This window comes from Oncorhynchus masou, chromosome 17 (genome assembly GCF_036934945.1).
Source record: "Oncorhynchus masou masou isolate Uvic2021 chromosome 17, UVic_Omas_1.1, whole genome shotgun sequence".
Taxonomy (NCBI): Eukaryota; Metazoa; Chordata; class Actinopteri; order Salmoniformes; family Salmonidae; genus Oncorhynchus; species Oncorhynchus masou.
The window spans coordinates 39031668-39059481 of NC_088228.1; the positions used below are offsets into that span (position 1 = coordinate 39031668).

At 42.9% G+C, this 27814-nt stretch overlaps 1 protein-coding gene across 1 annotated transcript in view; it reads left to right on the forward strand.

Moving 5' to 3' along the window:
• The window catches only part of LOC135559014 (excitatory amino acid transporter 5-like), a 76428-nt gene that overhangs the window by 21993 nt on the left and 26621 nt on the right, over window positions 1-27814 (forward strand). Inside the window, exons 3-7 of the mRNA XM_064993318.1 lie at window positions 9212-9427; window positions 18721-18763; window positions 19728-19962; window positions 20315-20414; window positions 21957-22190. Coding sequence (XP_064849390.1) covers window positions 9212-9427; window positions 18721-18763; window positions 19728-19962; window positions 20315-20414; window positions 21957-22190 — 828 coding nt within the window. The remainder of the gene's footprint in view (window positions 1-9211; window positions 9428-18720; window positions 18764-19727; window positions 19963-20314; window positions 20415-21956; window positions 22191-27814) is intronic.

Sequence of the window (27814 nt, forward strand, 5' to 3'; positions counted from 1 at the left end):
AACAATGACAGCGAATTCTAAATCTCTTTTAAAAGTGATGAAGAATTTGGTTCCAGGAAAAAAACAATTGATTTATCAGTCACATGCATACCTCCAAGCCCTTCTGGCACCAACTGATGCATGTCTGATGCCTCGGGTTCTGATTATCATTTAGGATTTTCTAATTTTGCAGCATCCAAACATATTTAATAAACCATAGTTGAATAAAGAATTAACATCGAATGAATTGATTTGTTTTCATTGAATTTGTGACCACAGAATGATGTTTGAGTTCCGTAGCAGACTTTACTGTTAATTGGGAGATGTCTGATGCTTCATGATTCTTCTCTTTTGATCTGGCTGTGTATTTTTCTATTTCTGCTGCATCCCAACACCTCTGATAAACCATATTTGAAGAAATCATTGATTTCTATTTAATGTAATTGCTTTTATTTGTGATGACAAGGACGGATTGTCCCTGTGTGAAAATTAGCAAGAGTGTTCATCAGTGTCTTGATGACTACACAGTCTCTTGTGTAGACTGGATGAATCTGAATGCGTCCCAAACGGCACCCTATTCCCTTTATAGTGCACTACTTTTGACTAGGGCGCACACACACACACACACACACACACACACACACACACACACACACACACACACACACACACACACACACACACACACACACACACACTAATCTCGGCACCCAGACCCAAATGAGTGTCACGGCCGTGTCATGAGAGACTTAGTCTCGTACATTAGAAGCCTTCTGAGGCTATGAGCGGCTATATCTTAGTGATTTAAGAAACAGTTATATACATACTGTACATACTGTACACAAATACCCTCCCCCTTCACTCACTGCCTCCTGTGCCCATCTCCTGCTGGTAGGAGACTGTGTGACGATCAAGGACATCCAGAAAGCTATCTCAGCCTCAGCACGGTATCAAGATCGGGATGGTTCACTGGATCTCTGTCCCAAATGGCACCCTATTTCCCATTCCCCAATTGGCCCTGTTCAAACGTAGTGCAAGGAATGGGGTGCCATTTGGGATGTAGATCGTATCTGCGGAGGACAGACTCACAGCACAAAATGGCAGAGGAAACATTCATTGACCACTCAACCTTCCGGCCAAACAATACAGGATTAGATTTTAGGCAGCTCGGTCAACATCTTGCCTGCATCCCAAATGGTACCCCTTTCCCTATATAGTGCACAACTTTTGAACAGGGCCCATAAGGCTTTGGTCAAGAGAAATGAACTATGTAAGGAATATGGTGCCATTTGGGAAGCATCCCTTGTCTGTCTAGCTCTGGGTATCAGAGAGTCCCAGAGATCGATGTCCCCTCCATCCTGTTCAATATAAATGCTCTCTGGTACCAAATGGTAGTAAATCTGCAACAAGTGGTCCCACTGATACAGTGTGATTTCTTTGCCTTTTCATTACTGAGAGTGAAGTCACATAGCCTTCGTTTTGTACTACCAGTACAACAATTAGTTGTACATTCCATTCATGGCAAGGGCTACATGAATCAAATTTGAACATGAATGAGCATCTAACTGAGATAAAATGTTTCTTTTAAAGGGCTAATTATAATCCCTTTCACAGAAGTTAAGCGCTATAGCACGATTGAAATGTAAAGGTAATGTTCCCACGTTTGCTGAGACTGATTCAAGGTAAATGCTGCATATGTCGGCTCAATCGGAATTTACCTTTAAATCTTGGCGCATTCATCCCGCTAGTGGGATCATTTTCGTCAACATCCGCTAAATTGCAGAGCGCCAAATTCAAATTAAATTACTAAAGATATTTAATTTTCAAGAAATCATCAGTGCAATATAGCAAAACACAGCTTAGCTTGTTGTTAATCCACCTGGCGTGTCAGATTTCAAAAAAGCTTTACAGCTAAAGCAAACCAAGCGTTTATGTAAGGACACCTCTCTCAGCAGACAAAACATTACAAACTGCTATCAGCAAAGTAGATTGGTCACGAAAGTCAGAAAAGCAATAAAATTAATTGCTTACCTTTGATGATCTTCAGAGGTTTGCACTCACAAGACTCCCAGTTACACAATAAATGTTCCTTTTGTACCATAAAGATTATTTTTATATCCAAAATACCTCCATTTGGTTAGCGTGTTTTGTTCAGAAATCCACAGGCTCGAGCGGTCACGACGGGGCAGACGAAAATTCCAAATTGTGTCCGTAAAGTTCGTGGAAATATGTCAAACGTATTTTATAATCAATCCTCAGGTTGTTTTTACAATAAATAATTGAGAATATTTCAATCGGACCGTAGCTTTTTCAAAGAGAGAGAAAATGTCTGCTCCAAGCTGACATCCAAAACTCTGCTGGCACCCAGCCATCCATTGACGCGATGTGATAGTTCTCGTTCATTTTTCAGAATAAAAGGCTGAAACTATGTCTAAAGACTGTTCACACCATATGGAAGCCATAGGAAAGGGAATCTGGTTGATATCCCTTTAAATGGAGGGAAGGCATGCAATGGAACAGGGAGCTTTCAAAATAAGAGGCACTTCCTAGTTGGATTTTCCTCAGGTTTTCGCCAGCAATATCAGTTCTGTTATACTCACAAACAATATTTTGACAGTGTTTTCTATCCTAATCTGACAATTATATGCATATTCTAGATTCTGGGCCTGAGAAATAGGCAGTTTAATTTGGGTACTTTTTCCATCCAAACATCAAAATACTGCCCCCTACACTCAACAGGTTAACCTCTATGGGACCGGTGACCCCCCACGGGATGGTTGAGCTAACGTGTGCTAATGTGATTAGCATGAGGTTGTAAGTAACAAAACACTTCCCATTTCCCAGGGCATAGACATGTCTGATATGGGCAGAAAGCTTAAATTCTGCACTGTTTACATTAGGTATTACAGTGAAATAATACCATGCTATTGTTTGAGGAGAGTGCACAGTTATGAACTTGAACATGTATCAATAAACCAATTAGGCACTTTTGGGCAGACTTGATGCAACAGTTTAAACAGAAAGGCAATGGTTCATTGGATCAGCCTAACACTTTGCACATACCCTGCTGCCATACACTGCTGCAATCTAGTGGCCAAAATCTAAATTGCTCCTAAATTGGAATAATACATTGTGGCCTTTGTCTTGTATTTCCAAGATGATGAAAAAAAACTAAAAAACACACGTTTTTTCTTTGTATTATCTTATACCAGATGTAATGTGTCATATTCTCCCACATGAATTTCACATTCAAAGTGTTTCCTTTCAAATGGTATCAAGAATATGCATATCCTTGCTTCAGGTCCTACGCTACAGGCAGTTAGATTTGGGTTTGTCATTTTGGTCGGAAAAATGAAAAGGGTCTGATCCTTACTGGAGCGAAAGAGAAAAGCATTGAAACTCCCCGAAGGCATAGTACAGCCACGCCCATTTTCTGAAGAATTGCATTATGGGCCCTAAAAGCACGAAAATAGTGCCACTGCTTGTATACTTCGTATTTTGGCAAATTTAGTACGACATCCGGTAACTTTTGGCATACTAACTACATCCATGCTACGATCAATGAGCATAATACTCAATTTACATCACAAATAATACAGCTAATGCGGTTAGTATTCGAACACAGATCTAGTGTGCATGTGAATTTGCGCCGTGTAAAGCAGATGCAACCCGCGTACGGTCCGTGAATTGGACTATGCGAATATAAATACATTGAAAACAATGGTCCGCCATCTTGGTCACAGTCTCTAGTTATTTTATACTTCAGTGCTTATTACTCAACAGAGATCATTAGTGGGATGGTTGGAGTTCTCTGGAAGTTGAAAAGTTGCAGTAATGTTGGAAGTTATGTCCTAAAGGGTTTTGCCCTGTGCTTTGAGTGTTGGATTTCTTATGTTCATGTCATAGATCTGTTTCTATTGATTTCTGTGAATATTTGATGTGCCTGATGACTAAATATTTAGGGAACGCTAGTAAGAAGAAATGTACAGTGGCTTGCAAAATTATTCACCCCCCTTGGCATTTTTCCTATTTTGTTGCCTTGTATCATTTGACTTACACAGCATGCTTACCACTTTGAAGATGAAAAAAAAACAGAAAACTTGAGCGTGCATAACTATTCACCCCCCCAAAGTCAATAATTTGTAGAGATCCCTTTTGCAACAATTACAGCTGCAAGTCTCTTGGGGTATGTCTCTATTAGCTTGGCATATCTAGCCACTGGGATTTTTGCCCATTCTTCAAGGCAAAACTGCTCCAGCTTCTTCAAGTTGGATGGGTTCCGATGGGGTACAGAAATCTTTAAGTCATAATACAGATTCTCAATTGGATTGAGGTCTGGGCTTTGACTTGGCCATTCCAAGACATTTAAATGTTTCCCCTTAAACCACTCGAGTGTTGCTTTAGCAGTATGCTTAGGGTCATTGTCCTGCTGGAAGGTGAACCTCCGTCCCAGTCTCAAATCTGTGGAAGATTGAAACAGGTCTCCCTCAAGAATTTCCCTGTATTTAGCGCCATCCATCATTCCTTCAATCCTGACAAGTTTCAAATTCCCTGCTGATGAAAAACATCCCCACAGCATTATGCTGCCACCACCATGCTTCACTGTGGAGATGGTATTCTTAGGGTGATGGGAGGTGTAGGGTTTACGCCAGACATTTTCTTTGATGGCCAAAAAGCTAAATCTGACCATATGTTTGGCGAATCTCCCACATGCCTTTTGGCGAACACCAAAAGTGTTTACTTATTTTTTTCTTTAAGCAATGGCTTTTCTTCTGACTCTTCCGTAAAGCCCAGCTCTGTGGAGTATACGGCTAAAAGACATTCCAATCTCCGCAGTAGAGCTTTGCAGCTCCTTCAGGGTTATCTTTGTCTTTGTTGCCTCTCTGAATAATGCCCTCCTCCTTTTTTTTCTTCTTTTTAAATTTTTTTTACCCCCTTTTCTCCCCAATGTTGTGGTATCCAATTGTTAGTAGCTACTATCTTGTCTCATCGCTACAACTCCCGTACGGGCTCGGGAGAGACGAAGGTTGAAAGTCATGCGTCGTCCGATACATAACCCAACCAAGCTGCACTGCTTCTTAACACAGCGCGCATCCAACCCGGAAGCCATCCGCAACAATGTGTCGGAGGAAACAGTGCACGTGAATAATATAATAATAATGCCCTCCTTGCTTGGTCTGTGAGTTTTGGTGGGCGGCCCTCTCTTGGCAGGTTTGTTGTGGTGCCCTATTCCTTCCATTTTAAAATGGATTTAATGGTGCTCCGTGGGATGTTTAAAGTTTCGGATATTTTCTTAAAACCCAACCCTGATCTGTACTTCTCCACAACTTTGTACCTGAGCTGTTTGGAGAGATCCTTGGTCTTCATGGTGCTGCTTGCTTGGTGTAGTCCCTTGCTTGGTGTAGTCCCTTGCTTGGTGTAGTCACTTGCTTGGTGGTGCCCATTGCTTAGTGGTGTTGCAGACTCTGGGGCCTTTCAGAAAAGGTGTATATATACTGAGATCATGTGACACTTAGATTGCACACAAGTGGACTTTATTTAACTAACTGTGTGACTTCTGAAGGTAATTGGTTGCACCAGATCTTATTTAGGGGCTTTATAGCAAACATCTGCATGAACCACTTTTCCGTTTTAAATTTTTGGGAACTTTTGGAAACAAGTCATATTTTTCATTTCACTTCACCAATTTGTACTATTTTGTGTATGTCCATTACATGAAATACAAATAAAAATCCATTTAAACTACAGGTTGTGTTGCAACTTAATAGGACAAAATGTCAAGGGGGATGGATACTTTTGCAAGGCACTGTAAGCACTGTATGCTATTAGCTGAAATATTTCTTTAAAGCCTTGTTTTCCTGTTTGTTTTTGTTTTTAAAGCCTTGTTTTCCTGGCTGAATGTCATTTGGGTGGTGGACCATTCTTGATACATACGGGAAACTGTTGAGCGTGAAAAACCCAGCAGTATTGCAGTTTTGACACAAACCGGTGCACCTGGCACCTACTACCATACCCCGTTCAAAGGCACTTACATTTTTTCTCTTGCCCAATCACCCTCTGAATGACACACATACACAATCCATTGTCTCACAGCTTAAAAATCCTTTTTTAACCTGTCTCCTCCCCTTCATCTATACTGATTGAAGTTGATTTAACAAGTGACATCAATAAGGGATCATAGATTTCACCTGGATTCACCTGGTCTGTCGTTGTCATGGAAAGTGTTCTCAATGTTTTCTTAATGTTTTGCAGTACACTGTATATTGGAATTATTCCGTGAAATTGTGAACATTCCAAAAATGCCCCTTTAGTGTAGGAGCTGTTTTAAAGGCTGACTGAAATTCCATCCTGTTTTGGTGGGATGGAGTTTCGTCCCATCACCAGGCGGCAAATTAGTTAAAGTAGTTAATTAGTTCATATTTGATGTTGAGATATAAAATTGACTGCGTTCGACCTTTAAAAAGTGTATTTCACATGAATGTCCCAATACACTATACAGACAAGAACAAGAGGTAGCTAACCATTTCAACAACCGTTAGCTCTCTCTCTCTTTCTCTCATTCGCTCACTCTACTCACTGTCTACAGTTTGATTTTCTAGTCTCTCTCTATCTCGCTATCTCTCTCTCAATTCTTTTCAATTTGCTTTATTGGCATGACGTAACAATATACATGTTGACAAAGTGTATTTATGATATGTATTATATATATTTAGGAGACTGAGTGATTCATTTACAACATTAACATATTTAAAATAATAATAATCAATGTTGTCAAATGGACAATCAGTAGCAACAATAATCAAGGGTAAAAAATAATCATACAATGGAGAATAACAATGGCATTGAGGGCATGTGCAAGTTGGTCTGTCAGACACGGTCCCTCATATTATTGCAGACAGCAATGTAGTGCCCTGCCAACCTACAGCTCTCTGCGTCTTCCCCCAACAGGACGGCAGCCTATTATCATCAGAGAGGTCTCTGAAAACTTGAATAAGGGTTTCAAATTTGGGGAAATGACACTTTTAGTTTAATATTTTTGACATTTTGTCAGGAAATGCAGCTGTCTCAGGTCCTGCTGTGGTGCAGTGGTTGCACAGCCTTTCCTCTACAGAGAGCCAGGTTTCCTGTGTCTACCCTTCTCAATGGCAAGGCTGTGCTCACTGAGCCTGTACTTTGTACAGGTTTTGATCAGTAACCATGGTCAAATAGTTTGCCATGGTTTACTGTTGATGTAGTGCCAGATAGCAATGCAAGCTTTGTGCTTGTGTTTCCCAATAGGTCATTAGTGTTGCTTTGTGCTTGTGTTTCCCAATAGGTAATGTAGTGTTGCTTTGTGCTTGTGTTTCCCAATAGGTCATGTAGTGTTGCTTTGTGCTTGTGTTTCTCAGTAGGTAATGAGTGTTGCTTTGTGCTTGTGTTTCCCAATAGGTAATGTAGTGTTGCTTTGTGCTTGTGTTTCCCAATAGGTAATTTAGTGTTGCTTTGTGCTTGTGTTTCCCAATAGGTAATGTAGTTTTGTTTTGATGTTTGTCCAATAGGTAATGTAGTTTTGTTTTGACTGTGTTGTAATTTGGTTTATTCTGATTGGTCCTGAGGCTTCAGTGTGTTAGTAGAACAGATCTGTGAACTCAACCCCAGGATCAGCTGGATTTGGGGACTTTTTTTCTTTGCTCAATGTTTGGCATTGCATTTGGTTCTGATTGTACGTTTATAGAGTTTTAAAGACTCATAGTAATGAAGGAGTAATTCACCATTATTTGGCACTTTGTGCTTTTGGTTTGATAGTGTTCCAATTTTTTTCCTGATAATTTTACAATCTGTATCAAAGGAGTGGTCATCGGTATTTTAATGTATTTATTTTTTAAATCTATTTCAGTTGTGCTTCTTTTGCCGTTTGCCTGAAAATATTGTTTATATGTTTTACTGCTAGATTGATGCCTTCTTTACTATGAGTGTATGTGGTATCTAGAAAGTTATTGTGTTTGGATTTTTAGGTTACTGGTTGCCGTCTGTGCTGTTTTGGGCCCATCTGTATGAATTTCTGAAGTTGCACAGCTTTCTGGGCTGTGAATGTGTGGTTGTTTCCAAGTCTGTACTTTTGAGGAACAAGGTAATTGTGATCAGACAGAGGTGTTAGTGGCTTGATGGTGAATTAGCTGAGAGAGAAAGGGTCAATGTCTGTAATCATATAGTCTACTGTGCTGTGGCCAAGAGGTCAGTAATAGGTGAATCTCCCCAAAGATTAACCTACCATTAACAAAGTACAGACTCAGGCTTTGACAGAGCTACAACAAATCCCTTCCGTTTTTGTTGATGGTGCTGTCACTGTTGTTTCTATGGGGCAGATTAAGACAGAAACAGTATGGCCTGTAATAAAGCTGTCCCCTCGTGTGGTCGTTAGGTCAGATAGTGTGCCTGTGAGCACGTGTGTCTCCACAGATCAGCACATTTCCCTGGGCCTGTGAGCGACAGTGAGTGACAATGTCTGCCTTACACCATGTCTCCTGCAGAATGATGACATCAACACCTTTTCAGTGGTAAACTCTTCAGTCCAAAGATTAACAAGCTTAGGCCCTGAATGTTTCACATGCTAACTGATAGTGATTTCACGTTGCAATTAAGAAAGAATAGCACAGTAAAAAATACAGTAATTACTAAGTTGTTAGGAGTGAGATAAACAATGGATAACAGCAAATTTTTTCCTTCTTTCTATTGAACAAGTAAACTCTTAGTACAGCAGTGTATGCGTGTGTGTTGAGTGGAGTTTAGTGCAGATATACTGGAGGAGCTGTTTAATCTCACTCAATCCTCCAGAGTTCTCCTTTCCGCTGAGGGCCTCAGCGTAGCTGTGCTGGTCCTGCTGTTGGGCCCCGTAGAGGGTGGCCAGATCTGGGCCGGGGGGGCTGCCTCTCTGGTTGGGTAGATGTGGTGGTCTGGTGTGGGGTAGTAGGCGGGGCCCGGTCCAGTCTGGCTGTGCCGATGGAAGTGGTGATGCTCTGGTGGTGGGTAGGGCCTGTGGGGTGTGCTGGGTCTGGTGTGGAATTGAGGGGGCTTGGGGCTCCTTGGTGGTCTGGTAGGGGTCTCTGGGTGGTCCTCTGTCCAGTAAGACGTGGGGTGTTTGTCTACCAAGTGCCCCCTAACCATTCTGTTTCTCTCTGTCTTCTCTCCCTGTGATGATCTGCCTGGCTCTTTCACTTCCTAACCAGTCTTTTTCTCTTCTCTCTCTCTCCAGTTTGATGTCGGGGCTAGCAGCCTTGGATGCCAAGTGTTCCAGCCGCCTGGGCATCATGACGGTCTCCTACTACCTGTGGACCACCTTTGTGGCGGTGGTGGTGGGCATCCTCATGGTTACCATCATCCACCCAGGGGGCGCCGCCCAGAAGGAGGACAACGAGGACAGCGGCAAGCCAATCATGAGCTCCGCTGACGCCCTGCTTGATCTGATTCGGTAAGAGACAGGAAGAAGATCATTACATTGACCTTTGACCTATGTTGTTGCGTGTCCACTGTAGGCTGATTTTAGAACGATTCAATTCAGTAGAAGGTTCAATTATTCAAGGGTTGCAATGTTGAGGGGTTTTATTTGTCATGTTTACAATAAACATTTGTTCCCCAGTGCAAAACATATTCTAGACAGGAATATTGCTATTACTTTGTCAGTTCCTCTTCAAGTCTCTGTACTCTGTGACTATTGACATGCTAAAGGTTTTGTTGTTCAATAAATCAAATGTATTCTCATAGTGACTTTTATAAAAGCAACATTTCTTACAAGGGTTTTTACACCGTAACATGGCAACTGCAGATTCCCAAGACCCTCTAGACCTCACTCAGTAAGACACCTCCCCTTCATCAGAATTTGTTTGAGGCAGGCTTTAGAAAAATGATTTGATATGATAAATGATAAATGATAAAACCAGTAAGACATGCGTGTGTCCGTGAGTGTGTGCGTGCATGTGTGCATGTGCGTTCCGTGTGGAGATTGTAGCAGGCAGCTAAGGGGCTTCCAGCTCTTAGCTTCCCCTCCTCAGTTAACAACACCAATCCTCAGCAGAGCCTTGGAATATAATTACCATTGGTTGCATCCCCAAATCCTATGAATAGGGTGCCATTTGGGATGTAGGCCAGCAAATAACCATGGCCCTCAAAATGCCTCATGCACTCCAAGATCTTAAGCACAAGAAATGTGTAAGATATAGTGTTAATTGGATTCGTAACATATCGTCCAATTTTTTTTTATAAAAAATTGAAGGACGTAACAAGTAATTCGAAATGGATGACGCCGTACACAATTTGATGACGTAGTACACAATTTGACGACGTAGTACACAATTTGACGACGTAGTACACAATTTGACGACGTAGTACACAATTTGACGACGTAGTACACAATTTGATGACGTAGTACACAATTTGATGACGTAGTACACAATTTGATGACGTAGTACACAATTTGATGACGTAGTACACAAAAAACGGGGACCACTTTTGGCTTATGAGCACCACTTTCATAACTCCTGGCTGAAATGATACAGAAGTTTGAGAGTGCATCTTTGATGCTTTATTAAAAATCATTAAAAAGCAGCATTTTTATTCTCTTTGTTCTCTTTTCCATCCAATTCCACCGTGTCAACGCTCCAGCTAATGGATCATTATTGTGTCCTATATACAGTTGAAGTCAGAAGTTTACATACACTTAGGTTGGAGTCATTAAAACTTGTTTTTCAACCACTCCGCAAATTTCTTGTTGACAAACTATAGTTTTGGCAAGTTGATTAGGACATCTACTTTGGGCATGACACAAGTCATTTTTCCAACAATTGTTTCAGACCGATTATTTCACTTATAATTCACTGTATCACAATTCCAGTGGGTCATCTGTACAAACAATAGTACGCAAGTATAAACACCATGGGACCACGCAGCCGTCATACCGCTCAGGAAGGATACGCGTTCTGTCTCCTAGAGATGAACGCACTTTGGTGAGAAAGTGCAAATCAATCCCAGAACAACAGCAAAGGACCTTGTGAAGATGTTGGAGGGAACAGGTACAAACATATCTATATTCACAATAAAACGAGTCCTATATTGCCATAACTGCAAAAAAACACTAAAGCTGGAGACTATTACCTCCCTCACTAGCTTTAAGCACCAGCTGTCAGAGCAGCTCACTGATCACTGCACCTGTACATAGCCCATCTGTAAATAGCCCATCCAATCTACCTCATCCCCATACTGTATTTATTTATTTATCTTGCTCCTTTGCACCCCAGTATCTCTACTTGCACATTCATCTTCTGCACATTCTACCATTCCAGTGTTTAATTGCTATATTGTAATTACTTCGACAACATGGCCTATTTATTGCCCTACCTCCCTTATCCTACCTCATTTGCACATGCTGTATATACATTTTTCTATTGTATTATTGATTGTATGTTTGTTTATTCCATGTGTAACTCTGTTGTTGTATGTGTCGAACTGCTTTGCTTTATCTTGGCCAGGTCGCAGTTGCAAATGAGAACTTGTTCTCAACTAGCCTACCTGGTTAAATAAAGGTGAAATATATATATATTTTTTAATAACCTGAAAGTCACTGCTCCAAAACCGCCATAAAAAAGCCAGACTACGGTTTGCAACTGCACATGGGGACAAAGATTGTACTTTTTGGGAGAAATGTCCTCTGGTCTGATGAAACAAAAATAGAACTGTTTGGCAATAATGACCATTGTTATGTTTCAAGGAAAAAGGGGTGGCCTGCAAGCCGAAGAACACCATCCCAACCGTGAAGCACGGGGTGGCAGCATCATGTTGTGGGGGTGCTTTGCTGCAGGAGGGACTGGTGCACTTCATAAAATAGATGGCATCTTGAAGAAGAAAATTATGTGGATATATTGAAGCAACATCTCAAGACATCAGTCAGGAAGTTAAAGCTTGGTCGCAAATGGGTCTTCCAAATAGACAACGACCCCAAGCATATTGCCATTGTTGTGGCAAAATGGCTTAAGGACAACAAAGTCAAAGTATTGGAGTGGCCATCACAAAGCCCTGATCTCAAACCTATAGAAAATGTGTGGGGAGAATTGAAAAAGCGTGTGCGAGCAAGGAGGCCTACACACCAGCTCTATCAGGAGGAATGCGCCAAAATTCACCCAACTTATTGTGGGAAGCTTGTGGAAGGCTACCCGAAACGTTTGACCCAAGTTAAAGAATTTAAAGGCAATGCTACCAAATGCTAATTGAGTGTATGTAAACTTCTGACCCACTGAGAATGTGAAAAGCTGAAATAAATAATTCTCTCTACTATTATTCTGACATTTCACATTCTTAAAATAAAGTGGTGATCCTAACTGACCTAAGACAGGGAATTTTTACTGAGAATAAATGTCAGGAATTGTGAAAAACTGAGTTTAAATGTAATTGGCTAAGGTGTATGTAAACTTCAGATTTTATGACCACCTCTGTCGCCTCAGTTCAACCCAATCATGTATATAGAAAACATATGTTTCTGGTTCAACCTCTGTTCACCCCAGAGAGGATCAATTATTTGGTGCTGTAGCTCCCCAAGACAACGTTTAACCAGACCATTCCTTTTCACATTTCTCCGGTGAGTTTTTAACTGTTTAATTCAACTGTGCCAGAGATATTTTGGTAATATTTGAAAAATAATTTGGAAATATAAGGCCAGGGCCTATATTTGGAAAATATTAAGCTATGAACTGCTTAATTAACAATATAACTGCTCTTTTAAAGCTAAAGTTTGCGATAGGCAAAACTGCAACACTGGCTGCCCCCAGGTGCGTTTGTTACTGTTTTTGTTCTGAGGAAATTAGCATCCAGCATCATGGTATAAAAAAAGAACATTGTACATACTCTGATGTTCTACCGTGCATTACATCTCCAGCGTCTGGTTGTCTCTCACCCAGCCGCCCTGGTGGTTAACCATGTGTGCTGTGTCATGTGCCGTCTCAGTCTCACGGAGTGTGTGTGTGTGTGCGTGCATGTGTGTTTCAGTGACACGAACGCACACAGGATGTAAAGCCTAATGCCTCCTCTGTCAGTGGGTCACAGCTAAGCTAATTAAGCAGGTGAGGGATGGAGTGTGGGTTTAGGGTTAGGGTTAGACACAGGGACACGCTAGACTGACTCAGAGCATCACAGTGTGTATGACCATAACAGTCGGTCAGTGGGCCACTGTCACAAGCACTTAGTCACCCAGTCACAGGCCTATGGCCCTACACAGCTCCCAGTCACAGGCCTATGGCCCTACACAGCTCCCAGTCACAGGCCTATGGCCCTACACAGCTCCCAGTCACAGGCCTATGGCCCTACACAGCTCCCAGTCACAGGCCTATCCACAGCTCCCAGTCACAGGCCTATGGCCCTACACAGCTCCCAGTCACAGGCCATGGCCCTACACAGCTCCCAGTCACAGGCCTATGGCCCTACACAGCTCCCAGTCACAGGCCTATGGCCCTACACAGCTCCCAGTCACAGGCCTATGGCCCTACACAGCTCCCAGTCACAGGCCTATGGCCCTACACAGCTCCCAGTCACAGGCCTATGGCCCTACACAGCTCCCAGTCACAGGCCTATGGCCCCACACAGCTCCCAGTCACAGGCCTATGGCCCTACACAGCTCCCAGTCACAGGCCTATGGCCCTACACAGCTCCCAGTCACAGGCCTATGGCCCTACACAGCTCCCAGTCACAGGCCTATGGCCCTACACAGCTCCCAGTCACAGGCCTATGGCCCTACACAGCTCCCAGTCACAGGCCTATGGCCCTACACAGCTCCCAGTCACAGGCCTATGGCCCTACACAGCTCCCAGTCACAGGCCTATGGCCCTACACAGCTCCCAGTCACAGGCCTATGGCCCTACACAGCTCCCAGTCACAGGCCTATGGCCCTACACAGCTCCCAGTCACAGGCCTATGGCCCTACACAGCTCCCAGTCACAGCCTATCACAGCTCCCAGTCACAGGCCCTCCCAGTCACATGGCCCTACACAGCTCCCAGTCACAGGCCAGTCACAGCTCCCAGTCACAGGCCTATGGCACAGCTCCCAGTCACAGGCCAGCTCCCTGGCCCCACAGCTCCCAGTCACAGGCCTATGGCCCTACACAGCTCCCAGTCACAGGCCTATGGCCCTACACAGCTCCCAGTCACCCAGGCCTATGGCCCTACACAGCTCCCAGTCACAGGCCTATGGCCCTACACAGCTCCCAGTCACAGGCCTATGGCCCTACACAGCTCCCAGTCACAGGCCTATGGCCCTACACAGCTCCCAGTCACAGGCCTATGGCCCTACACAGCTCCCAGTCACAGGCCTATGGCCCTACACAGCTCCCAGTCACAGGCCTATGGCCCTACAGCTCCCAGTCACAGGCCTATGGCCCTACACAGCTCCCAGTCACAGGCCTATGGCCCTACACAGCTCCCAGTCACAGGCCTATGGCCCTACACAGCTCCCAGTCACAGGCCTATGGCCCTACACAGCTCCCAGTCACAGGCCTATGGCCCTACACAGCTCCCAGTCACAGGCCTATGGCCCTACACAGCTCCCAGTCACAGGCCTATGGCCCTACACAGCTCCCAGTCACAGGCCTATGGCCCTACACAGCTCCCAGTCACAGGCCTATGGCCCTACACAGCTCCCAGTCACAGGCCTATGGCCCTACACAGCTCCCAGTCACAGGCCTATGGCCCTACACAGCTCCCAGTCACAGGCCTATGGCCCTACACAGCTCCCAGTCACAGGCCTATGGCCCTACACAGCTCCCAGTCACAGGCCATGGCCCTACACAGCTCCCAGTCACAGGCCTATGGCCCTACACAGCTCCCAGTCACAGGCCTATGGCCCTACACAGCTCCCAGTCACAGGCCTATGGCCCTACACAGCTCCCAGTCCCAGTCACAGGCCTATGGCCCTACACAGCTCCCAGTCACAGGCCTATGGCCCTACACAGCTCCCAGTCACAGGCCTATGGCCCTACACAGCTCCCAGTCACAGGCCTATGGCCCTACACAGCTCCCAGTCACACAGGCCTACACAGCTCCCAGTCACCCTACACAGCTCCCAGTCACAGGCCTATGGCCCTACACAGCTCCCAGTCACAGGCCTATGGCCCTACACAGCTCCCAGTCACAGGCCTATGGCCCTACACAGCTCCCAGTCACAGGCCTCCCAGTCACAGGCCTATGGCCCTACACAGCTCCCAGTCACAGGCCTATGGCCCTACACAGCTCCCAGTCACAGGCCTATGGCCCTACACAGCTCCCAGTCACAGGCCTATGGCCCTACACAGCTCCCAGTCACAGGCCTATGGCCCTACACAGCTCCCAGTCACAGTCCTATGGCCCTACACAGCTCCCAGTCACAGGCCTATGGCCCTACACAGCTCCCAGTCACAGGCCTATGGCCCTTACCTACACACAGGGGCCGCTCGTAGGGAGGCTTTACTACACAGACAAATCCAGTTTATAATTACTTTATTATCGTTTAGTATTAATGATTAACAAACATTTACCATATGATATAGTAAAGGCAGTGAGTTGGCATACCTGTTTGTTCACAAACGTGTATATTTTTTTGTTAGAGCTGAACGCCTACCTTGTCATGTGGTGTCCTGCATCAGAACATTGTAACAGATCATCAGATTTATGATGTGAAAAAGTGTATGTTAAGCCAGACTCAGGGATTCTGTGGCCCTTACCTACAGCACAGAGTCCTCATGTGAGAGACTCTACACAGACAATGGCACTTTATTACTACATTATTACTATTAAATATAACTGATTAAGGAACACTGAATATCTTTTATTGTCATTGTGTAAGTACAGGTGGTGCTCATTCAGGTGTATTTTGATTAGAGCTGAGCATGTGCATTAGCCTGTTGCATGCTGTTATACATAGGGAACTAATGCAGAGGGTAACTGCGCAATTATTTATGTTGTTTTTTTTAACTTGAGAAATTATAAAATGAAAAGTGAGTGCTAAGCTCTGTGACATTTTGAAAATGCGTGGGACAATGACCTGTGTATCTATACCAGGGTTGAAGTCAATTCCATGTCAATTCTAGTTAATTCTGGAAGTACACTGAAATTCCAGTTCCAATTGACTTTAAAGCTTTTCAATAAGGAACATGTGGAATTGGAATTGACCCCAACCCTGGTATCTACCTAGGCAGCAGCTATGGCACATGTACGTGAGGCCAGGAGGAGGGATCCTGCCTGTCCTTGTTGTTGCTGTGTGGGGTTTTTATCCCAGAGGACAGCTGTGCTCAGGATTTACCCTAAAGCTTTAGAGCCTCCCTCCCTCCCTGCCTTCATCTATCATGCCAGTGTATATATGTGCTTATGTCAGTGCGCCTCTTTTTGTGCATGTTTGTGCGAGGTGTATGTGTGCGTCTGCAGGTCCAAGTATGTGTGTGCTTATGGCCGTGAGCTTGTGTGTGTGTTTAATGTGATGTGTGTATGAACGTGTGTAGGTTTAATTCGTGGCATTGAGGTCAGTGTTTCGTTCTGATCCACACTGTGTTTGATTACCAGAGTGGTTTATTGGCATGCTTGACTCTCATAGAGGACCGGAACGGATGACTTAGTAATGGAATCTACTATAAATCAAGTCAAATTCAAATCCAATTTATTTGTCACCTACACAGTTTACAGGTATGACCTAGTGATTAAATATACTGCACTTCAATACTCTATATCAGTATTTTTATTTTAAATAATCTTTTAGTTTCTTTTTTTCTTAAAACCATCAATCAACAAATTAATCACATTATATTTATACAGTGAATTTTACAAATGTTTAGCGAGCAGGTTGTTTATTATTGCACTATATACATATATTTTTGTAAATGTTTATTGAACCATTATTTAACAAGGCAAGTCAGTTAAAAACAAATTCTTATTTACAATGACGGCCTACCACTGCCAAACCCTAACCTAGACGGCGCTGGGCCGATTGTGCAATGCCCTATGGGACTCCCAATCACGGCCGGTTGTGATACAGCCTGGAATTGAACCAGGGTCTGTAGTGATGCCTCTAGCACTGGCCATATGTTTGCATTTCAAACGACGCCTATCCTGAGCTCGCACCTCCAGCCCTGGGAGGGACATTCCCGCAAAGTGCAGGAGATTCCATTTGTCTCCTGGTGCCCTCCAAGGCTGACAGTGATTAAAACTGAACCTGAGGTTGTGAATGTAATTATGTGAATTCAATTGTTGTGCTTGGATTGTTCCAAGAGCTGTATATTGGGTACGTTCAGAGACAGCGGGTCAAAATTGTATGTTGGGTTGACCGGTTATCAGGCACATTCAAAAGATCAGAGTCTCCTTTGGTTTAACCGAGAACTTGTTTTGAAAGCTCCATTAAGACACGCACATTTCTCATTAGTTGAGAGTCATTTACTCTGTCTTATACTGTAATGTATAATGTATTTTATGTACACAGTATTTGTTTGTGTCAATTAATTTGTGACTAATACATCTTATTAGTTGATTTGAGTAAATGCATCCCTCATTTATAGAGTAACTCTTTGACTATACATTCATAATTTTGTAGGTCTATTGGTAAATGTTATTTACACTATACACATAGCATTATGCATAGGTTCTAACATGACATCTCTGGCTAAGATAGACCTAAATTAAAGCTTGGACTGTGGTTGCTATAAACAACTCATAAGTCCTATAAGCCACTTAATAATCACATAAAGCTATCTTAGAACACATGTAATTACAGTACCAAGTGGTGACGTGCAGACTCTCAAGCTGGCTAGACCCTTCGGTATACAGTACCAGTCAAAAGTTTAGACAAAACCTACTCATTCAAGGGTTATTCTTCATTTGTACTATTTTACACTTTGTAGAATAATAGTGAAGACATCAAAACTATGAAATAATATGGAATCATGTAGTAACCAAAAAAGTGTTAAACAAATCAAAATACATTTTAGATTTTAGACTCTTCAAAGTAGCCACCCTTTGCCTTGATGAACGCTTTAGACACCCTTGGCATTGCTACTACTATGTGTTCTACTGTCACGGCTTTCGTTGTGGGAAGGAGGAGCGGACCAAAATGCAGCGTAGTTGTGATTCATTTTATTAAATAAGGAAACTATACACGATTAAACTAACAAAATAACAAACGTACGAAAACCAAAAACAGCCCTATCTGGTGCAAAACACAGAGACAGGAACAATCACCCACAAACACACAGTGAAACCCAGGCTACCTAAATATGGTTCCCAATCAGAGACAATGACTAACACCTGCCTCTGATTGAGAACCATATCAGGCCAGACATAGAAATAGACAAACAAGACATCCAACATAGAATGCCCACTCAGATCACACCCTGACCAACCAAAACATAGAAACATACAAAATAAACTATGGTCAGGGTGTGACATCTACTGAAAATGCTACAACTGTACACATTGTGTACAACGTTTCTGGTTATCCACAAGATGAAGTGAAAGAGAGAAGTGGTGCACCAGAAAAGGTTATAAATAAAGTGTCGAGCTTTTGGATGCGGTCAAGTTCTCTGACTCCTCATTTGGAACATTCTGTGCTTCCATGTCTGTTATTGGAAAGTCTAGTCACGTAACAGATTTGAACTTCACATGAAAAAGTTTGATTGAAAAATTGTGAATCATCTTATTTCAACACTTTAATTTCTGAAACCTGTCAGCTACAGAGTTGAACCCTTTTCTATATTCTTCCCTTCCAGAAACATGTTCCCGGCCAACTTGGTCCAAGCAACTTTCCAACAGGTGAGCAGTATGACATAATCATACTGTATATAGTAGAAATGTAGCCGTTTCCATTTTAGTTTCCTAAAGAATTTTAGGAGGAGTGCCAAAGCATGAAATGCCGATAATAGGAGATGACTGATATTATTTGAATGGAAGTCTGTATATTTGAAATAGAAATTCACCAAATTATGGGTGACCGTTGACCGGAATGCATTCAGTACAGTATATTTAACTAATTCAGACTCTTTTTCATACACATCATCATGCTTAGCTTGTATATCTATCTACACATAACATGTTAGATACTTCAGTATGACATTAATGTATATACTGTATATATACTAAGTGTACAAAACATTATGAACTCTCTTTCCATGACATAGACTGACCAGGTGAATGTAGGTGAAAGTTATTGATGACACTTGTTAAATCCACTTCAATGAGTGTAGATGGAGGGGAGGAGACGGGTTAAAGATTTTTAAGCCTTGACACAATTGAGGCATTGATTGTGTATGTGTGCCATTCAGAGGGTGAATGGGCAAGACAAAAGTTTTAAGTAAGTGCCTTTGAAAAGGGTATGGTAGTAGGTGCCAGGTGCACTAGTTTGTGTCAAGAACTGCAACGCTGCTGGGTTATTCATGCTCAGCAGTTTCCCGTGTGTTTCAAAAATGGTCCATCACCCAAGGACATCCAGCCAACTTGACACAACTGTGAGAAGCTTTGAAGTCAACATGGGCCAGCATCCCTGTGGAACGCTTTCGACACCTTGTAGAGTCCCCGCCCCAATGAATTGAGGCTGTTCTGATATTTGGAAGCTGTTTTGTACACTAAGTATATATCTGGTCTTGTTTACTGTAGTAACATTCCAGGAGTATTTCCATAATGAAGCCCCCTCTGCCCAAAGTGGCCCTGACAGAGAGCTTTATACAGTATATGTCGAGTACTTTAATATGATATTCATGTATACATCTGGTCTGTGTAGTACCGTACCAGGAGTATCCCCATCATGAAGGCCCCCCCACCCACGGTGGCAGCCTCCCCGATGGAGAGCACCACCCGGAGGGTCTATATCTACGGTGTCCAGGACGACAACGGCACCGACATCCAGAACTTCTCCCTGGACTTGACACCTCCGCCTGACATCCAGATGCGCACACTGCCCGGGACCAGCGATGGCATGAACGTCTTGGGGATCGTCATCTTTTCCGCCACCATGGGTGAGTGACGTCATCACTGACCTCTGACCTCTAACCCTGTGATGACATTATGGGTGAGGGACAGTTCCACTAACAAATGCACACACACACACAGAAACACACAGACACACACACAAACCCCCTAAGGCATACTGCCTTGTTGTGCCATTATGTTTGAGTGACATCAGATACTATCACTGTCATCCCTGCCCTTCATCTAGTTAAACTTTACACTTTAGTTCTTTCCTCAATGTTTATCAATTCCCTATAGTATAAAAGCACAAACTATTAGCAAATCAATCTGGCCCACAGTATGGTGTCCATGTTGTCTCAGTCTAACACCATGTGTTGTTGTTGGTGGTGGTCTCTCCAGGTATCATGCTGGGAAGAATGGGGCCTAATGGCAGCGCCTTGGTCAACTTCTGTCAGAGTCTGAACGAGGCTGTCCTGAAGATTGTCGCCATAGTGATCTGGTAAGAGCTAGAGGCCCCTCACAAAAAACAAGGAACTCAGTTGGGGTCTCAACTTACTGTTGAGAGTTAGAATAGTGGAATGCACAAGGTGCAGGATCAACATTTGGTTGTGGATCAGCAATTGTTCTCTTGTTATTTCAGTCACTGACAATCACTCAGTTAGCCATGTCAACTTTAAAAATATATATTGGTAAGTTAAGTCTAGCCAGCTATCTAAACTTGTAGTAATCATGGCTGACCACCGACCAGGCACAGAGGGCACATGCCCAGGGGCCCTGACCTCCAGGGGGACCCCATTTATTTGGTTTATCACTCAGACATAAGTAATGGCACAGGTGTAAAAAAAATTATTTGTATTTATTTTTTATTTCATCTTTATTTAACCAGGTAGGCAAGTTGAGAACAAGTTATCATTTACAATTGCGACCTGGCCAAGATAAAGCAAAGCAGTGACACATACAACACAGAGTTACACATGGAGTAAAACAAACATACAGTCAATAATACAGTAGAGTCTATATACAATGTGAGCAAATGAGGTTCAGATAAGGGAGATAAAGGCAAAGAAAAGGCAATTGTTACGGCTTTCTAGGTGTGAAGGAGAGTCGGACCAAAATGCGGCGTGTAGATTGCGATCCATGTTTAATAAAATGAAGCAACACGAATCCAAATACAAACACTACAAAAACCAATAAACTTAACGAAAACCGAAACAGCCTATACTGGTGTAAATAAACACAGACCAAGGACATCAGGACACTAAGGACCATCACCCACGAAACACTCAAAGAATATGGCTGCCTAAATATGGTTCCCAATCATAGACAACGATAAACACCTGCCTCTGATTGAGAACCACTTTAGACAGCCATAGACTTAACTAAGCTACAATCCCAATACAAACACACGACATACAAAAACCCATGCCACACCCTGGCCTGACCAAATTAATGAAGACAAACACAAAGTACTTCGACCAGGGCGTGACAGCAATGGTGGCAAAGTAAATACAATATAGCAAGTAAAACACTGGAATGGTAGATTTGCAGTGGAAGAATGTGCAAAGTAGAAATAAAAATAATGGGGTGCAAAGGAGCAAAATAAATAAATAAAATATCATATATCTTCAACGCATTTCAAAATGGGTCGAATTGCAGGAAATTAGATGTAAAACTGTAAAAAAAAATAGCGCTGCCCCATGGCGAAATTAATAGAATTGCCTGACATGTTTTATGAAATTACCAGGAGTATTCTAACAAAATGTCTCTCTGCCTCATAGCAAAAATGTGTAGAACTGCAGAAATCTTGCCTTAAAACTGCCACATTGTTTTGTACACCCCAAATGTGTAGAATTGCAGGAAAGTAACTTAAAAACCAAAATGTTTCTCTCCACCGTCAAGAGCAGGACCAACCAAATCTCGCTTAGGGCTCCCAAAAGGCTAGAGCCAGCTCTGTTAAAAAAACTAGCCTATTTGGGTAAAAAAAGGACCTACAATGAGAATCTACAATGTAAACAACTCTTAATTTCCTGGTCCACCGCAGGTACTTCCCTTTCGGCATTGTGTTCCTGGTTGCCGGTAAGATCCTGGAGATGGACGACCCGTCGGCCATGGGGAAGAAGTTGGGGTTCTACGCTATCACCGTGGTGATGGGACTGGTGCTGCATGGTCTCTTCATCCTACCAGCCATGTACTTCTTCATCACCAAGAAGAGTCCCATCGTCTACATCAGGGGCATCCTGCAGGCCCTGCTCATCTCCCTGGCAACCTCGTCCAGGTAAACATCAACAACCATAAAACTGACCCTAACCCTAGCTCCAGTCACATTCCCTACTCTAACCTAATAAATGTGGTCACATCTTTTGCCACTCACCTCACTCATCATATGGCACTGATCTCACTCAGATCTCATCACATTTGTTGGTATGGAACCCTTGAGTCCCCTGACCGTTGAAAAAGGCATTAATAGATGGTACAATGGGTGTATAGACTTTCACTATGCACTATTTTCACATTTTGCTGCCTTTGATATTTTCCCTACGGATCTACACAACCTACTACACATTTTCGAAGAAAATTATAGAAAATGATTCAAATTATAAAACATTGAAAAACAAAGATGTCTTGTTTGCGTATGTCTTCACACCCCAGAGAGAATACTTGGTCGAAGCACCTTTGGCAGCCTTTACAGCTGTGAATAATTTTGAACACGATTCTACCAACTTTGCACAACTCCTTGGGCAACATATATACACTGTTTTTGTCAAAATTGTTCAAGCTGGGAAGCTTGGCTGGGAATCATTGATGGACAGCAATATTCAAACCTTGTCTCTGATTTTCAAGCAAAGTCAGCACTGAGACTGGACCACTAAGGAACACGCAACAACTCTTGGAAAGCAATTCTGGTGTGTCTTTGGCATTAAAATGTGTGTCATTGTCCCCCAAAAATGCTAGGTTTCATATTTATTTTGACCCTGACAAGCTCCCCAGTCTCTGCTGGCAACAACCATAACCATAACACGATGCTGCCGCCATAATACTTGAAAATACAGAGGGTTTCACTCTATATATAGTTTTTAATTTAGGACAAAAAGTTAATTCCTTTGCCGTGTTGTCTTGCAGTATTACTTAACAGCCTTATTACAAACAGAATGGATGATTTGGAGTGGATTTAAACAAAATACAGGCTTCCTTCTTTTCACTGTGTTATACAGACCAGTAATGTGGAGTGAAAGCAATGTTGTTGATCCTCTGTATTTTCAGGCAACATCATGTTATGGGTATTCTTGTCGCCGGGAGGGACTGGGGAGTTTGTCAATTAAAATTTGACAGCAGTAAAGGGTGTTAATATAATGAGCAGGATCTTTCAGTGAATCTATCTGCTCTTGAATGAATCATAGCCATTGAAATAAGCATCTCTGTCTCGAGTTTGGTTGAAATTAAATGACAAAATATTAGCTTGAATCAGCCTTACCACTGTCTGTGTCTTTCTTGTCATTTACACTGAGCAAAAATATAGACGCTACATGTAAAGTGACGGCACCGGAGGGGAGAGCTGCCTTCTTAACCAACCATGCTATTCTGTTTGTCTTTTCGCGTTGTTCGTAACTTGTTTTGTACATAATGTTGCTGCTACCGTCTCTTATGACCGATAAGAGCTTCTGGACATCAGAACTGGGATTACTCACCTCAAGTCGGACGAGGAGTTCTTCAATGAGTCGGACGCAAGGGACATACTATGGATGCCCGACCAGGCCTAGATCCCTGTGATTAGCTGGAAAAGGAAACGTAGGTTTTGCGGAAAGAGATCAGGATGCCTGTGAGGATTAGGCGATGAGTGGCTAATCTGCCCTTGCCATCCGTTCTGCTAGCTAACGTTCAATTGCTGGAAAATAAATGGGTCGAACTGAAAGCACGTGTATCCTACCAACGGGACATTAAAAACTGTTATATCTTATGTTTCACCGAGTCGTGGCTGAACGACAACATTAAGAACATACAGCTGGTGGGTTATACACTCTATTGGCAGGACAGAACAGCAGCCTCTGGTAAGACACGGGACGAGGGCCTATGAATTTATGTAAACAACAGCTGGTGCACGATATCTAAGGAAGTCTTAAGGTTTTACTCACCTGAGGTAGAGTATCTATTGATAAGTTGTAGATCACACTATCTACCTAGAGAGTTTTCATCTGTATTTTTCGTAGCTGTCTTCATACCACCACAGACCGATGCTGGCACTAAAAACCACACTCAATGAGCTGTATTCCGCCATAAGCAAACAGGAAAACGCTCATCCAGAGGCGGCGCTCCTAGTGTCCGGGGACTTTAATGCAGGGAAACATAAATCAGTTTTACCTCATTTCTAATCAACATGTTAAATATGCAATCAGAGGGGAAAACAATTCCAGACCACCTTTACTCCACACACAGAGAGGCGTACTAAGCTCTCCCTCTCTTTCCATTTGGCAAATCTGTCCATAACTATCCTCCTGATTCCTGCTCACAAGCACAAACTAAAGCAGGAAGCACCAGTGACTTGGTCAATAAAGAAGTGGTCAGATGAAGCAGATCTTAAGCTACAGGACTGTTATCCGAGCACAGACTGGAATATGTTCCGGGATTCTTTGGATGGCATTGAGGAGTACACCACATCAGTCACTGGCTTTACCAATAAGTGAATCGAGGACGCCATCCCTACAGTGACTGTACGTACATAACCCAACCAGAAGCCATAGATTACAAATCAAAATCAAATCAAATTTATTCATATAGCCCTTCGTACATCAGCTGATATCTCAAAGTGCTGTACAGAAACCCAGCCTAAAACCCCAAACAGCAAGCAATGCAGGTGTAGAAGCACGGTGGCTAGGAAAAACTCCCTAGAAAGGCCAAAGCCTAGGAAGAAACCTAGAGAGGAACCAGGCTATGTGGGGTGGCCAGTCCTCTTCTGGCTGTGCCGGGTGGAGATTATAACAGAACATGGCCAAGATGTTCAAATGTTCATAAATGACCAGCATAGTCCAATAATAATAAGGCAGAATAGTTGAAACTGGAGCAGCAGCACGGCCAGGTGGACTGGGGACAGCAAGGAGTCATCATGTCAGGTAGTCCTGAGGCATGGTCCTAGGGCTCAGGTCCTCCGAGAGAGAAAGAAAGATCAGAGAGAGCACACTTAAATTCACACAGGACACCGAATAGGACAGGAGAAGTACTCCAGATATAACAAACTGACCCTAGCCCCCCGACACATAAACTACTGCAGCATAAATACTGGAGGCTGAGACAGGAGGGGTCAGGAGACACTGTGGCCCCATCCGAGGACACCCCCGGACAGGGCCAAACAGGAAGGATTACAGGCAACATTCGCACTGTGCTATAGGGTAGAGCTGCCACATTCAAGGAGCGGGACTCTAACCCGGAAGCTTAGAAGAAATCACGCTATGCCCTCCAATGAACCATTAAACAGGCAAAGCGTCAATACAGCAATAAGATCGAATCACACTACACAGACTCCGACGCTCGTCGGAAGTGGCAGGCTTGCAAACTATTACAGACTACAAAGGGAAGCACAGCCGAGAGCTGCCCTGTGACACGTGCCTACTAGACGAGCTAAATAACTTCTATGCTGGCTTCGAGGCAATTAACACTGAAACATGCATGAGAGCATCAGCTGTTTCGGGCCACTGTGTGATCATGCTCTCCGCAGCCAATGTGAGTAAGACCTTTAACCTTTAAGGATCCGCCCCTTTTGTTTTCATTTTCGTTAGTGACCTATTGCAAACAGGATGCATGTTTTGGATCATTTTTATTCTACATAGGATTCCTTCTTTTCACTCTATAATTTCGGTTAGTATTGCGGAGTAACTACAATGTTGTTGATCCATCCTCAGTTTTTTCCTATCACAGCCATTAAACTCTGTAAATGTTATAAATTCACCATTGGACTCATGATGAAATCCCTGAGCTGTTTCCTTCCTCTCCAGCTACTGAGTTAGACGGATGCTTGTATCTTTGTAATGACTGGGTGTATCGATACACTATTCAATTTCTGCTTTTATTTTTAACCATCTACCAATAGGTGCCCTTCTTTGCGAGGCATTGAATATGAATTCGTAAGGCAGAAATTGTTCAATTTTAAAGCATTAGTCACCTCACCAAAGGCTTCAGTCATAAAAAAGTTATACTTAAATCCGAACTGGTTCTCTAGCAAATTAGTAAGAATGTCTCACCCTATATTCAAGAAAGGCACTTTTCCCTTTATTCAGGGGGGAAAAGTAAGGAACTTGTCTGTCGGCATTAAAGACCATACAGTAATGGGTTAAAGAAAATTGTGATAAATAAAAAAGTATACCAGTTTCATTTAAGGACCAAAAAATGAACAGCTGTGCCGCTAGTTAACCAGTCAATGTTCAGGTCACCCAGATAATATACCTCTGTTAACATCATACACGTTGTCAAGGACTGCACACATACAGTATTATTCAAACACTGACTGTTAGCACATGGTGGCCTGTATTAGCATCTTAAAAGAAGAGACTTTAGATGAGGCATGTGAACTTGTAACCACAACACTTCAACATCATTTGACATGATATCCTCTCTAAGCTTTACATGAATATGCCTCTGAACTTATACAGCAACACCTTCCCCATAGGCCTTTCTGTATTTTCTGTAGATGTAATATCCCTGTGTTGCTACTGCTGTATCATCAAATACATTTCAGAGTTTGCCAGTATATCAAATCAATCAATCCGAGTTGGGCAGTATATGAATGCTATCCGATGTTAGCAAGTTTCAAATTTCATGTAACTTATTTATAAGGCTACATGTATTACTATGGACTATTGTTAGCCCTTTTCCTTGGTAGCTTATCGCTGATAGAGATAATATGTAGACAAAATAAATAAGTGTGTATGTGTGTGTGTGTGTGTGTGTGTGTTAGGATGAAGCTACTGACCCAGAAGCCTGGCTCTCTCACTCCTCCCAGTCTTCTGGGAGGGAGGGTGGACAATGAGCCTGTAGTAGTGGATGTAAGCACTGTTCCCACGCTCTCTGGCAGCTTTCATAACTGGGATCAGTTCTTTCTGCCTCTGGCGCACAGCTTCAGAAAAGTCCTTGTGGAGGAAGACGTTGGTTCCTCTCAAGTTCTTGGCTCTCATTAGAACAGACATCTTGTCCTTAAACCTCAGGAAATTGGCCGCTATCGGCCTGGGTCTGTCAGCTAGGCTGGTTACATATTCTAGTCCTGCGGATGCGCTCCACCTCAATCTTCTTATGATCCATCTGCATCTTTTCAGTGACCATTTTTCTTACTTTCTCTTCAGACTCGACCCAGTTCTCATGTGAAGACATGCCATCCACAACGATGTTATTCCTCTTGGATTGCCCTTACAGATAACAATGACTGGGAAAACAGATTAAGAATGATTACAGAGAGTGCTAATGTCCTCTCAAGAGTGCTTACAGTTTGCTGTCATCTTGCCGCAAGTATTTTAGGACATCCACCTTTCCTTGGGAGATCTGCAAACTGTTCTTAAGGTCCTGGACCTCTCTGGTCAGATTGTCAATTCTTTTGTTAGTTGAGTCCATCAGTATTTGGACAACGCTCTTTAAGCCATTTTCTTGTTGTTGCGAAAACTGCTTGTAGAACCCTTTTTGTTTGTTTAAAAGATTCTTCACCTGTGATAGAGAAACCCTGTCCTCGCCATGACTCCCATCTTTGGCCTTTGATGCCACGGTAGCAACGTAGGCTAATACTGGCACTCCACACATTTCCAAAGAGGGCAGGTTGCAGGTCAGATTTAAAAAACAACAAACAAAAAACATTTAGACAGCCACAAGTCCGGGACAATAAATGGTCCTAGTGACAAGGGCTAACCGTGTCGCAGGCAATGTTCA